The 15,626-nt window shown below is 38.3% G+C and overlaps 1 protein-coding gene and 1 long non-coding RNA gene across 3 annotated transcripts in view; one reads left to right on the forward strand and one right to left on the reverse strand.

Moving 5' to 3' along the window:
- Positions 1-1,336: 1,336 nt before the first annotated feature.
- Positions 1,337-15,626, forward strand: part of LOC309481354 (torsin-1A-like) — a gene marked incomplete at its 5' end in the record, with an annotated part of 29,559 nt that continues 15,269 nt past the window's right edge. The window contains 5 exons of one of the 2 annotated variants that reach the window (XM_082146258.1): positions 1,337-2,007; positions 5,962-6,227; positions 7,382-7,557; positions 7,708-7,841; positions 8,143-9,950. In XM_082146258.1, coding sequence (XP_082002384.1) covers positions 1,863-2,007; positions 5,962-6,227; positions 7,382-7,557; positions 7,708-7,841; positions 8,143-8,390 — 969 coding nt within the window. In that variant the 3' untranslated portion in view covers positions 8,391-9,950. Of the gene's footprint in view, positions 2,008-5,961; positions 6,228-7,381; positions 7,558-7,707; positions 7,842-8,142; positions 9,951-15,626 lie in introns of those variants that run through there. The other variant, XM_082146257.1, reaches the window with a different exon arrangement.
- LOC309481395 lies at positions 14,662-15,476 on the reverse strand. The gene is made up of 2 exons (XR_014199995.1): positions 15,337-15,476; positions 14,662-14,951 (listed from the first exon to the last, which is right to left on the reverse strand). It is a non-coding gene; the product is annotated as an uncharacterized lncRNA (long non-coding RNA).

Genomic DNA, 15,626 nt, shown 5'->3' on the forward strand with positions numbered 1-15,626 from the left:
GGATTAATGTATGTCTTGTTCATTCTATGTTCATTCTCATCTGAACTTCTGTTCATTTTGAGTTCATTTTCACCTATACTTCTAAACCAGCTATTTTTTCTTCAATTTCTGCTGTTTTTACTGTTCCTGCTCTTGCTGCTGCTTCAGGGGCTTGGCCCCGTATCACTGCTTGCAGCTATATTTCCACTTGTTCCTTAACATGTAACCAAGAATACTAACACACACAGACACAGTTTCTTCAAGATTGGATTTGGTGAGGAGGAGAGTCTTCTCAAAACATTAAGATAACATGTTCTTTCTCTCAAGGAGGATACTTTAAATCTAACTGTAAAGTAAAGACTTTAACTAAGAAATGGTCTCTCAACTATAGGTTTCAATGACTCCTGAGACCATTGCTATCAGGGTAGCCTAGAAAAGCAGATGGATGTAGTGACACCTGTTAAAGAAGTCATCTTCATCATTTCATCTCTGGAAGCCAGGCTAAACGAGCAAGCACTGCTACTGCATTCCTGGCATGGGCCAGACCCTTACGTTACACCTCAGATATCAAATACAGACATTTAAAGGATACATGAAATAACATTTTCGATAATCACACTGGTAATTTCTATAACCAAGTAAAATCTCATAAGCCTAGAGAAGTCATTCAACTCATGTGATATATAGAAGGAAAACTATTGATTAATACCTTGATTATAATCACTCATTAGATATAGCAGCAGTGTGTTCCAGAATCCACTTCTTCAGGACTTCATAACAAAAACTTAACTTGAATCATTACAATAAGGGTGTTGCTTATTTATAACGTTGAAAATATGATTAACCTAAAATATCTGCATTTTTTTAATCAATGAAAGAATTGTGTTGTACAAGGAACAGCAGTTATAATACATATTTTACCTAATACATTTATCAAAGTTAATTGAGTGATCACTAGGAACATACTATAACCATTGGAACATGAAAAAAGGAGAAATTACAGTATTTTTTTTATAATAATATGTTTGTACTATACTTACAGTAAGGGAGGTATTGTCAAAATTTCACCTGTAGTAAGTCAGTGTGGTCACTAGGAAAGCACTACACCCTTTTGAACATGAAAAAATACTTTAGGTGAATTACAGTCATTTTTTCTTAAACTTATTTGTTTATTCTACGTACAGTAAAGGAGGTATTGTCAAAATTTCACCTTGTAGTAAGTCAGTCTGGTCAATAGGAAAGCACTACCTTTGGAACATGAAAAAATCCCTTTGGTGAATTACTGTAACTTTTACATAAAGCATATTTGCGTACTGTATGTACAGTAGGCCTAGCCTACACAAAAGTACACTAAAGCAGTCTAGGTGAATACGCAGCAAATATCAAACCTGAAACTATTTTTACCCTGGTTGGCAATATATTTTTTTTTTTACTTGACTATGTTCATGGTGCTGTCCACGTATGTGGTACTGAGGTCCTACATGATCAAGTCTGCAACTTGGGTAAAGTTGGTTTTATATTTGCATATTCGCGGAGTTCCGCGTTCAATATCTCGTGAGCTGAATATTGTTACTACACAAATAACATTGTTTTAATATTTAAATCTTCCTCAAAACGAGCTTTCCTTTTTTCAAAGTTTGCACTTTGCAGATGGTCCCTTCTTAGCAGCCTGCGCATAGAGATCAATGTATTTTGTCCAGTGCGAAGGAAAGATCGTTTTGAGGAAAATTATGTTGTCTGTAGCAACAACGTTTAGTTCACGAATTATTGAACGCGGAAGTCCGCGAATGTGCGAATATCGAATATAAAACCAACTTTACCTAAGTCTAAAAAACGAAAGCGTAAACCTAGACTGAAAGAGATCTGGATGATTCGCTTTCACAATGAAAGCGCGCCTTTTGTTAGTTTTATTGCTTGTGTCTAATATTACATTGTCTTCAGGTTTTCTGGATGTGATCGCTGCTGCTGTATCTTATGTCGTTCACACATTTTTTAAACCGGACGGTTTGCTGCCTTTTGACCCTAAAGGTGAGTAGGCTAAAACAAAATAATGTAGGCTAGATATCGTATTATTTGATATATGATTCAAACAGCTTTAAATGTTTCCTTTGTTGGATGTGTCGAATAACGTAGGCTACATTCCCAACAACAACTACGTTGTAATTTGTTTTTCGTGAAAAGGTTGTGGTACAGTTTGTTTTCCTATAGGCTACTTTGGGTTTAAACGTAATTCTTTATTCCTAAACTGTGGTTATGACGTTGTTGATAACACATCACCATGCCATTACATTCAACCTGGTGCCACATAACGTTGTCAAATAGTTTTCATTTCATTCAAAGTAAGCGTTTCCCAATACATGGATTTCTCGGCGACGTCATCACTGCATGCGCACGCAACCAGGAGGCAGAAAAGACCCGCGGCCTTCGTACCAGAGTAACGTTAAAGGGTTTAGGGTAGGCTAGTAGCATAGTGGTGGTGTTGTCGCTAAGTCAAAATGCTAATTATCATGTTAGAATAAGTTAGTAATGTAACAGCCAATGTTAGCAGTGCAGCATCTATAGAGCCCGAATTTGCTTTTATATCATTTAACCTTGTTTACGTTACTTTACGACCTGCAACATTTCATGACTTCACACATATAACGTGGCGATAATATTAAAAAACGTACTCTCAGCAATGGTGAGATCTTGCCGGATCCCTACGCAATACATGACGATCTTTGGATTGTGGATGACAAGTGGCCAGCAATTGTATGGCCTGATATAATTATTTTATTCGAAATCCATGTATAGCCTACACTACTGTTCAAAAGTTTGGGGTTGGTAAGATTTTTATGTTTTTGAAAGCAGTCTCTTGTGCTCAAAAAATCTGTAAAACAGGAATATATGAAATATTATTGGAACATACATTTTAAAATGCATTCAAAAGGAAAACGTGTAATTTATTAAAGCTGAATTTTCAGCATCATTACTCCAGTCTTCAGTGTCACATGATCCTTCACAAATCATTCTAATATGATGATTTGATGCTCAAGAAACATTTCTGATAATTATCAATGTTGAAAACAGTTGTGCTGCTTATTTTTGTGACATATTTTATTTAGGATTCTTTGATGAATAGAAAATTCAAAAGAACAGCATTTATTTGAATGTTTTCTTGTAGTATACTACACACTTGGTATACTAAATGTCAAATTTGCGATCTAAATAGCTGTTTGAAAAAATAAACATGTATTTTTTTCACTGTTCATAACTGGTTGAGCAGTTAAACTCTAGTATGTGCTCATGACAGCACGTATAATCCATCGTCAAATCTTTGATTTACAGTAGGCCTAAGTAACGTTATATGTGTGAAGTCATGAAATGTTGCAGGTCGTAAAGTAACGTAAACAAGGTTAACTTATATAAAAGCAAATTCGGGCGATGCTGCACTGCTAACATTGACTAATACATTACTAACTTAGTCTAACATGATAATTCATACATGCATCACAGTATGTCCGGATTTTGATTCGTAAACAGTTGGACTTTTTACATAATGTTATATTAATATGAAACACAAACAAACAGATCCAACTCTGAAATTGCAGTTTATTATTGAGTCAACAAAAAATTACAAACAATGCGAAATCTACGTTAATTACAATGTTATTTTATTCTTTTATTACAGAACTCGGCATAACAGATAGCGGTTTTTTGCCTCCTGGATGCGCGCGCATCCGGTTTTGTTTGTATACAAGAAACCCGTGTATAAAAACAGCATTAATGAAGAGAGTGATAGAAATTAAATGAGACTCCAGTGTTGTTTCTTCATAAAAAATCCCTTTCTGAATTACAATTTTTTTTTTTATTCTGAATGTTTTTATAAAACCATGTATTTTTGACCAGGAAACCTGTATGAGCTGGTTTGACTTTTCTTCAGCCAGCTACAGCCTGCTTAAAAACGGTTTTGTTATGCTATAGTACTTTTATTATTATTATTATTATTATTATTATTTACGTATTTTGGGTGTGATTTCATTGTACTGAGACAAAAATGCAACTTTTTTTTTTTTCTGCTTTCTGTTTTATTTGTAGTTCCTTTTCATAAGGGAACTTGCACAGCATCTTGAGACACTACTGGGGAACACCTCAACGTGACTGGTATCAAGTAAAGAAAATCAAGGAAAGAAAATGTCTGAGAAGCGTTTCAAGCAGTGTGCCGTCCCATGTCCGAGATTTCTAACACATGACTTGTGCGTTCATTGTCAGGGCGAAGAGCACGCACACTCAGTTCTTGAGGGAGCTGTTTGCGTGCACTGCGAGCGTTTTCCTTTAAGGACGCTCCGCTCTAGTTTGTCTATCTTCTCGAGGGAAGAGGGACAAGCATCTGTGCCCGGCGGCTCGAGTCCCTCTCACGCTGAGGTGGAGAGATACCTCAGCTTAGGTTGTGGGGATCACAGATGGAGCTAGCTGAAGAGTTTGAGAGAGGAGTTAATCTCTCACACGCTTCGGCTGCTGACGAGAGCGCTCTGCTGGACGAGGATACAGTGTCTAATGCATCCTCTGGTTCAGCGGACAGTACTCTACTGGCACCATGCCAGGAAGAGCAGCAGATGGTTGTTGAAGGCAAAGAAGACTAGTGGTCCTGCCCCGCGTATGATGAGCTGTCGGGGGTTATGGAGTGCGTTTCAGACAGGCTCAAACTGTCATGGGAACGTCCTAGGGAAGAGACCACTCGTTGCAGGTTAGACGAGTTAGGTTTCTTCTGGCCATAACCCTCCAGCTCCAGTGAGCCTTCCTTTCCTTCCCAACCTCCACACTGAGATCGAGAAGGCATGGAAGAACCCGCATCCACCGACATAGGCATGCAAACTATGCAAATGTTGAGGGGGTGCGTGAGAATGGGTATGTGGCGATGCCCCCGATCGCCAAGGCGTTCGCGAACTGTCTCACAGATGGGAGGGCATTGACTCTAAAAGCACTGGCCCTGCCTACAAAGCCGCTTAAGAACACTTCGCCCTTGAACAGCAGGGCGTAAGCGGCAGCAGGTCAGGCTGCACACCATGGCAATGCTTCAAGCCAGGCAGTGCTTCTTACCAGGCTGACTTGCTAAAAGACATAGATCAGGGTCAGGCTCTGTCCCCTGATGTGGTATCCAAACTGCGCCGAACCACGGACCTAGCTCTTCACGCCACCAAGCAGACCGCCGCCGCGGTTGGTAGATCGATGGCGAGATGGTGGCAACAGAGAGACACCTGTGGGTGAACTTGATGGACATCGGGGAGAAAGAGAAGGGCTTTCTCCTGCTCGGCGGCATTTAAATAACGTACTCCGCGCAAATCTGAGTCTGCGCCCAGGCCGAGAACCGACAGGGCCGGAGGGCTAGCGTCACCTCCCGGGCCCCTCCTCCTCCAAGGAGCAGGTCACAGAGAAGGCGTGACCTCTAAAAAAAGAAGCAGGATTTGAGGGATGTGATGTGCACTTCCTCTTGCTAGTGAGTGCATCCTTTCAGGCTGTAAGGGTATGGCAGGCCTCATGTACATTAAGGCCTCCGCTCTTTGAAATCACAAGTTGAGCTTTGCAGGTCGCTTCACCACTGTGAAAATTTTTTAACTATAGCAAACTCAGCTCCCTATAGAAAGAAATAAGGGGTTTATGTTTGATCTTGTTTTTGGATATTTTATAAACTGCACTTGGGTTCTGCAACTTGCCTCCAGTGGACTCCATGTACTCCATGACATGTTCTCTAGGCGCCCCTTATATACTTCCTGGTAAAACTAGTATGATGTAATAGTCTGTCGCTGGCCAATACGATTGCCGTGATTTGACAGTTGCTTCAGATACCAGTCAAAGCGTTCCCAAGTAGCGTCTCAGGACGCAGTGTCTCATTCCCTGTTCTCAGGGAACAAAGGTTACAGTCGCAACCCAAGACGTTATAGCACAGATGATCATTGCAAGCTACAAACAATCTTTGACTTCACATATCTTCACATCTTTCAGGTTTGGAAAAAGATTTAAGAGACTCTCTCTTTGGGCAGCACATTGCGTCTGATGTTATACTAAAAGCTGTAACATCATTTATGACTGACAGCAAACCAAACAAACCGCTGGTTCTGTCTTTCCATGGGACTACAGGAGTTGGAAAAAACCATGTTGCTAAAATCATCGCAAGAAACATTTATGAACAAGGGGAAAACAGCAAACATGTTCACATGTATATATCTGAGCATCATTTCCCACACAAAGAAAAGTCAGACTTGTACAGTGTAAGTAAAAATGGTGGTACTTTTAGCCTTGGCCTCTAGCAATCTAGATTAGCCTCTAGCTTTAAGATGTAAGATGGCCCACAAGACTCTCAGACTCTTAGAAGACTTGGGTCATTTACAGAGCAATTATTTCGTTCAATTTATATAGTAATGAAGTTGCATTTCATTTCTATTAAAGGAATAATCACCCAAAAATTTCAATTTGCTAAAAATGTACTCTCCCCCAGGCCATCCCAGATGTAGATGATTTTGTTTTTTCATCGGAACAGATTTTGAGAAATTTATAATTACATCACTTGCTCACCAAATGATCCTCTGCAGTGAAAGGGTGCTGTCAGAATGAGAGTTCAAACAGCTGATATAAACATTACAATAATCCACAAGTAATCAACATGATTACAGTCCATCAATTGACGTCTTGTGAAGCGAAAAGCTGCGTGTTTATAATAAACAAATCCATAATTAAGACGTTTTAACTTTAAACTGTTGCTTCTGGCCAAAATACGAGTCCATTATCCATTATACTGCTTCCTGCAGTGACAAAAGTACATCCCCTGTTGTCCTCCTTTGGATAGTAAACGGTACTTGGCCTGTGCATATTTTCTGATTCAGATGAGATTTCTTTTCACTTTTTCCCAGAAAGCTATTATGGATAGAGGACTCAAAAAGTTTAGCCGGAAGCAATGGTTTGAAGTTAAAAACATCTTAATGATTAATTTGTTTATTATAAACACATAGATTTTAGCTTTATAAGACATTAATTGATGGACTGGAGTCGTGTGGGTTATTGTGATGTTTTTATCAGCTGTTAACTTTCATCTCTGCCATTCACTGCAGAGGATCCATTGGTAAAAAGTGATGTAATGCTACATTTCTCCAAATCTGATCCGATGAAGAAACAAACTCATTGAATGGCCTAAAGGTACAGTATAGTAGTCAATATATAGTCAATTGTAAGCTCAATTTCATTTTTGGGTGAACTATTACTATTCCTTTAAACTGACAGCATTTTAGCCCATTTTTTAAACATAGTGAAAAAACTGAATAAAACTAGGCCTATAATATGAAAGTAAAAATAATGCACATTTTGTGGGAGTGTTACGCATATCAAAAGTAATTTCTCTAACTGGGATTTGCATGTTCTGTTTATTCAGGCACAGCTAAAGCAGTGGATTTCTAAAAGTATATCAAGTTTTCCCCGCTCCATGTTCATATTTGATGAAATGGACAAGATGCAGCCAAAGCTGATTGACGTCATAAAACCTTTTCTGAACTCCAATGTCCGTGTAGATGGAGTTTCATTCCACAATGCAATCTTCATTTTCCTTAGGTAAAGCCCTGAAATCAGTGGGCTGTTTTGGGGTTTTCTACAAATGCAGTTGTAGGCAACATATTAGCTATATAAAATTCAGAGTGGTAATTAAATACCCCTACCTTCTCAAAAGATTGACATAACTAATGAGAAACTGTTTATTCTTAGTAATGCAGGTGGGAATGTGATTGCTGAAGTGGCTCTGGATTCCTGGAGAGAAGGCATATGTCGGGAAGAGCTATGGATGAACAGCAAGGAAATGGAGACTAAAATCTTTCGAAACATTTTCAATGATAAAAACTGTACGTATTGAAGGTTCATTGAAGTATTCAGTCAAAATATATATTTTTCCAATATATTTCAAAAGCTAATGTAGATTTTAAAATATATTTACATTTTCAATAAGTTTTAGTTACTTATATTTCCTAATATATTATTTGGCGATTTTTATGCATTTTCTAAATATATTGATTTTGTCCCTGATTAATCTGTTTTTCGATTGTTGTTTCCATGATTGCATTTGTTTTTACCCAAACCTGAATATGTGGTTGCATTTACTCCCCACAATTAACTTTTTTACATTTTCATTGTGTATGTCTACAGGTGGATTTCTGCACTCTATCATAAATCAGAATCTGGTTGATCACTATATACCTTTCCTACCTCTAATGTTGAAGCATGTGCGTCAGTGCATCATGGCTGAGATGGTCCATCTGAACATGGCCCAAGACTTTGATCTGGCAGATAAAGTGGCCAGAGACATGCCCTTATTTCCTGAAAGAGAGAAAATCTTTTCAGTTAAAGGCTGCAGGTCTGTCAGACAGAAGTTGGTGCTGTATGAACAATTTTAGCAGCACTGGTTGTCCAATTTATTGTCTTAACTTTTAAACACACAGTTAAACAGCAATGAAGTATGATCTCTCCTTTGTTTTAGTCTTGGTGAGTTACATTGCTATCTAGAGTATTGAAATCTATATTCAAATGTTTACTCTAGACCTTTGTGTCCAGTCTATTTATCTTTTGGGTACACATTCTTTAGTCCTACAAGATTTTGGAAGTAACTTGGACCTTTGCATGTGATATCACTGTACCATGTTTTTTTTACTGGCAAAAAGCCATGGTAATACCATAATTACTGTAATTATAATGAAACACCATAGCTCAGAAAGTGAGAGAGAGAGGATGTGTTTGTGAATCTCTGCAAATAATGTGTATGAATGCATCACTCAGATGGATGGATTAACTTCTGTCATCATCAGGGATTTTTTCCGGATAAACCCTTATGTGTCAATGTAATTGACGTATGCCGACCTGAGAATAATTTTTCCTGATAATATTTTTGGCAATCAAGATATGTCCGGCGCCTCCATGATTATAGCCTATTGTCTGCTATATTTGCTTCTTATTTATTAAATACATGCAATTCGTTGATGAAAAATGTATTAAAATTAAGATACAATTTATACAAAACGAAATTCACTTTAAAGAAAGGTTTTCTACAAAACAAAACTTAATGAAGTGGTCAAAATCATGTCTGACCCACTCCAAGTCTCCCGATATACTGCACATCCTATCTTACTCGTGCTGTTCACTTTTCATAAATCAACATAGATGGAAAAAAAATAACATTATAATATTTGAACAAATATGAAACTAAATGAGCTTATTTAATGGCTACAACACATATAGTAGGCCTACAGAATCTCTGTACAAATTTCTGCACATTAATTTACTGCTTCTGAATTTTGCACACAAGTTGAAAGGCATTTGTTTGTGCATAGTAAAACATATCTGCAACATTTATCAAGTTCACGGATAATTGTGCGTGCATTTATTAATTATTAACTTAATGAATAATGCAACAAGGACAAATCATGTAAACTGCCTTGTTTGTTTATTCAGAATGAAATGGATCGCAAATGGATCCAAATGAAGAAACGTAAAAAAAACCCGAAAAAAACGTGAACAATGATGAACTTTGGATGGCCTAGGAGGAGTAGGCCTAGTAGGCTACAACTCTAATTTAATTCAACAAGGTTTTAGAATATAGAATATTTTTTAAACAAAATAAATATTTTTAAAGTTTATTATTCCGGGCCCGGTGTGATGCGTGCGAGTGGAGGAGACGCTGAGCATGACACGTCACGTGTTGCATTTTGTAACACAAGTGCTCGATCAAGGGCCCGGCCCGGGTCGGGTCAAGTTCGGGCTCGGGCAGAGAATCTAAGCTCTGATTTATCTGATCCTGTCCATTAGCTTTGATCCATGTACGGCTTTTCAGAATGTCACCAAGTACAAATATTTATGTAATTTTTCAGCGCGAAAACTCTAGCTAGCTAGCTGGGAACAATGAAAAGGGTCCAGAGCAGCAAATGCAGTGAATGAAGTTCATGTTTTCATGATTTATTTTTATGAATAAAAATGTTTCAAAACATCCCCCCCCTCTGTTTTTTTCACAAATCGCACCCTGTATATATATATTAATTGTATATTTTAGCGTTTTAACAATCAGCGTTGTTTTTGAAGAGTGCGTAAAGTGCTCAAGGGAACAAGGGTATGATGTATGAGGGAACCCGCAATGAATCAAACGTCAAATAAAGCAAAATAATAAAATAGCAAAAGCAAAAAAACAGTGAAGTAGCCTAGTAATTAGGTGCCATGTTTGTTACAGCAGCATCTCAGAGATCTTGAATAGATTAATCAGCATCAGTTATTACTGTTCCACCTGCATATGACATCTTTTAAGAGCAGCTTTCTGAACCGATATGAGAGCAACAGAGCTAGCAGGAGAAGCCCAAAAGGTAAAAAACTCCCGTAAGACTCCTCTACATGATCGATCCTGCCCTGCCGCCTCAGCAGCCGCGGGACCCTAACCGGTGAGGTGCAGACACTCGACTCTCATCTCTCTGCTCATATCCAATTAAATACGTTTAGAATTAGAAGAATGTAATATACAGTACATGTCAAAAAATCCATTTAGATTAGTTCTTTCACAAGTTTATGCTATTTATTTTGATTGAAGGAGTTTTCTCATTGATCCAGAACATCAAAATGTTCTTTCTTGCTGCAAAAGTTAAAATACTAAAAAGTCTCTTATGATATTTATTCAAAATACCAGCGGGCAGGCCTAGAATAAATGAACAAGGATCAACATCTACTGTAGATTCATCCCAGAATATTGCCAATGTGGTCTGCAATTTTCTTCCAAAACAACTGAATTCTGTGACAAGACCAGATACAATAAATATTATTACCAACTGATGTTTTTCATTTTGAGGGGGAAAGTTTTGGGTCAATTTTATTTCTGATATTAAGGTGACATGTAGCTGATGTACTATTTTTGTTGCGAATCATCAGAATCAGTCAGGTCCATTTTGCAACAAGTTTTATTTAGGAGAATGGTCGACAGGCAAAGGTCAGGCACAGGCAAGGTCAATAGGGCAGAGCAGGCACAAACATAGTGGAAAACAGGCAAGGGTACAGAGGCTGGCAGCAAGCGAGACAGATTCCAGATACAAGGCAGTGGGTCAAATGGACAGGCAGCAGGCAACGAGAAGATAAGTACAGAATGGGTCAAACACAGGCAGGCAAAACGCGGGAGAAACGCTCAGAATTGCTCACAGCAGTAAAACAAGTCTTCGCACTGGTTGCAATGTGAGTAGTGATGTGACATTTGAATCGAGGCGTCGGAGCTTGTGTCGAGAAAAAATGGGCGTGCCAGATGAAGCCGCGATTCGAGGCTTGTGTTGTTAACATGAAGATCACGTGACTAATGACAAACGACGCCTCGGTTTGTGTGGATACGTCACATAGACAGTAAAAGAAATGGACACAGTGACCCCATTGGATTCAACGAAGAAAAGTGAAGTCAATTAGAAGCACTCACTTCCTGATGGCTGAGCGTACTGCACAGACTCAAACTGAGCTTGACGACGTCAGCAACCCGTCTGTCTTATAGTAGCTGTGCCAAGAGAAATCTGAATCATTCCCTTCCGAAACTTGCAGAGACGGAGAGTGTGAGAAGGAGCTGTCCATGAGCTAGGAGCAGGAGAAACTTTTGCTAAGTATTCTGATTAATTACTTTGTCATTTTGCCTCCACGTCCCCCCGATTGCCCGCGAGCTTTTCCTCCTGTCCATACGGTAATCTCTGCAATCGTTAGCCTATTTTTACAAAAACTGCTTCTACGGGGCCATAGCGTAAGATACAAGGTAATGGAGCCTTTTATACATTTTCGTGTTAATTTAGAAATAAATAATGGACAAATGGAGTCTTTAAACGCCTCAGATGTAAAGTTATTCGCTGTCAAAGTGACGCCAAAAGGAATGGGAGTCAATGGAATGCTAACAGCAGGTGGGGGTCCGCTAATCAATGGCGGCGCACAGGGAAGCTTCAATGTTCGAAAAGGGGGGTCGAAAAGGGGGGCTCGAAAAGGGGGGTTCGAAACTCACGCCACCTTGTGGCTGTTGTCAGGAGTAATATAAGCAGTAGTGTCAGAGAGTCAGAGTGTTAGATAACTTTCATTGTCATTGTCGTTATTGTGTCATATATGTGATAGGGCTGTATATTATTACATTATCAGGTTAGAATAATTATAAAATATTGTTATTATTAATTAGCTATATTATAGTCTTGTTATATTAATTAGATAAGATTATTTGGATTGCTTTGGATTTTTGGATCTGGACTGGACTGCTTTTTGATTTGGATTGCCCTTTTGGATTTGTTTGCTTTTTGTGACCTCTTCCTTTTTCCTGGTAATGGAGCCAGCAAGAAAGAGGAGATCCTCCCCTGTCTGGGCTCAACAGGAGCATCAGTATCCTCATTTATACCAGCTGGCACTGGCATTTTTATGTTCCCCTGCATCCTCTGTTCCTTGTGAAAGGATCTTTTCCAAGGCTGGAGAGATTTTGTCCGAGAAGAGGAATCGTCTAAACCCCAACACACTTGAAATAATTCTGTTTCTCAATAAAAATCTATTGTAATCCTTCCTTCCAGACTATTCTGTTGCAGTTTACTTTATTACACTCCCTCCAACATAAGCACTGCACTCAACACAGAGTCACTTTTGTTGTTCATACTGTCACTATCCAAACAATTTATGAATCATTAATTAACTCTTTGTGTGACAGTTGTCTCTGCACAAGTAAATTCAGACAGAGAAAGATACATATTTTATATTATACTCAGGTAATGGACAAATGTCTGCTCAGGTCTTTTTATTATAGCAAATGAAAGGTTACAGACATTAACAGTGAGTAGAAAATAAATAAATAAATAAAACAGACTTTGTCTGTCTGATCGTGACAATTTTGAATTGAATAGCATGTGCTCTGTTACACACTGATATTCTCATAGCATGATCCCAGACTCAATGAGATATTTACTGAAAAATAATTTCCCCACATCCGTCGAAGATTTTCTGTCTCCTTGGAAGGTCAAACTCAATGTAACATGAGAGTTTTTTTTTTTTTTTGTCTTGTCTTTTAGCAATATTTCGGTTTACCTGTGTTGAAACATTTAAATCATAAGATTTATAAGTAGGTGGTCTTTTTGGCAATAAAGTTCCTTAGCTGTAAATACCTGAAGAAATTATGTTTTGACAGATACATTTTTGCAGACAACTGTTCGAAAGACAGAAGTGGGGAACACTCAAATATATTTTTCAGCCTCACACTTCCTAAAGAATTCAAGACTCTTGTTAAACCCAGAGTCATCAGTTCCAGGAGACTTTATTTTATTATTACATTTATTTATTTCCAGGCAGCAGAACACATGATCACAATGAGGAAGGTTTGGTACGTGATTAGATCCAACTACATACAGTAAACTCATGAAGAGTTGAATCACACAATGAATACAGAAGTGAATACACAGCATGAAAAACAAAGCGATGTTTCATACACATGTCATATATATAATATATTAAATATTAAATATAATTTAAGAGGCTCAACCCGAGCTGCTGAGTCTAGCCATTTTCAAGAAACTGATGATTCTGAATAGGCATCTTTTTGGGCAACACTTGACCCAATAATACTAACACTTACTATTCTATATCTATTTAAAAATAATAATAAATAAATAATTGCCACATGTTCTGTGCTGGACTAACTGCTGGTCATAGCACTTGTATATTGCTGCCCTGTTGTTGGTTTGAATGCTTCTATTGCTCTTCTGATTTGTAAGTTGATTTGGATAAAAGCATCTGCTAAATGTAATAAATGTAAATGTAAGAGCTCATAAAGTGAAATAGGCCTATTATAATTATCATCCAGTTCAATGTAAGAAGCACGTAAATAATTTATGTAGTAGTCATGGTTACAGCGAGTCGATGTCAACATACTGAAAACTGGAAAAACAGGAATGGCGTGTTTTCTTCCTCGTAGTCTGTAAATTAGATGGGATTCATAAATTTTGGGGCATCTCGCCCGGGGGGCGGGGTTACGTCCTGCGTCACATCTTTCATGCGGGTTCTCGTCGACCAGGGTCAGCGCGCACCATAGCGCACACAGGCAGGCACAGAACTAGCTAGCGAACCTAGGTCTTAAATCTAATAAGTTATGTTTTTTACAACACGTTTTTTGATGGAAAAGTGATGTTTAATTTTCATAGTCTTTGTTTAGTGAACGAAAGCGAAATCAGGAATTGTGGTCTTTCAGTTTGTTTATCGTTACCTAGCTACCAAGGGTTTAAGTTGTACAAGATGTGCTGTAGCCTTAATTACAATGGCCAAGTCGCGTTTCATATTAACATATGAATAGGCTTCGCTCAGTTTATTAAATACATCCAACCTGAAATGTCTCTTACAAACTATGAAGGGACAATGAATCAATACACTGACATGGCAATGCTAGACAGATAGCCTAACGTTACTTTGTTTGCACAGTCCTACCGTGATTTTGTCACTCTTCTCTCCACTCCTAGACCTACGTCTGGTGACAGCGGGGAAACTTTTACCTCGATAAAGTTAGGCCTACTTATTGTATTGCAGAAAAGAAAAGTAAACTTCCAGTAAACTCCAGTTAACCAGTTCATGTTTCTTCTTTAGGTGATTCAAGCAGTAACGACTAATTAGACTCAATACTGCTATTACAGGTGGAATTATGAAATAGAAACAGGCCTTAATGCAAGATTTTAATCATGTCAATACACAATAAATAGAACATTTAATTAATAAATGAATCAATAAGTCAGGACAGCCCATTCATGCAGGTAGTGAAATAGTTAAATCAAATACAAATACACAGTAAAAAAAAAAAGGTTGTTAACCTTAACCCGTTATCAAGTCAATAAAAAAATATATTTCATGGTGTGCATGGTGTGTCAGATCCTCCTCCGACTTAACAATTATGGAAATGTATCCCCCATCTCTCTTGACAACTTCGGAATGTGGAGGCATCCAAGGCAGATCTATAAAACATGAATATTTCGTTAACACAAACCAGGGGTGCAAACCAGATGAGGCTTCTGTAAGACTACAGGTGAAGCAGTGCTAAAAAAAGTTTTACAATAACTATTTTCACCAAAAGAGGACAGGTTTGCACCATGTAATTTGAAGTTGGCCAAGATTACCTAACGTTAGCATTTTAAACCAAGTTAGCTAGCAGTAAATTATACTGTAATAATTACGTTTAGAAAAGTCTTACAATAACTATTTTCACCAAAAGAGGACAGGTTTGCACCACGTAATTTGAAGTTGGCCAAGATTACTCTATCTAGCTAATCTATCTAACTCTATCTAACAGTCGAAATCTTAACTAAACAGGAAAACAATCTAACATGATTAAAAACTTACCCTCCATCGTGCAAAAAGATGTACACAGGGTAACGTTAACTTCCCACTCAACAGACGAGTCCAGAGACGGTTGGAAAAACTATAGAATCTTTGACGGGTCCCCGCTGGTGCGCGCTGACCTTGGTCGACGAGAACCCGCATGAGAGATGTGACGCAGGACGTAACCCCGCCCCCCGGGCGAGATGCCCCAAAATGTAAGGCGTATGCCATTGCAGCGTCAGTTCTCCCTCCGAGTTACTTTCTAAAAAACGAAACCGTAAACTTAGACTGAAAGAGATCTGGATGATTCG

Source organism: Leuciscus leuciscus (genome assembly GCF_965113295.1).
Source record: "Leuciscus leuciscus genome assembly, chromosome: 18".
Lineage (NCBI taxonomy): Eukaryota > Metazoa > Chordata > Actinopteri > Cypriniformes > Leuciscidae > Leuciscus > Leuciscus leuciscus.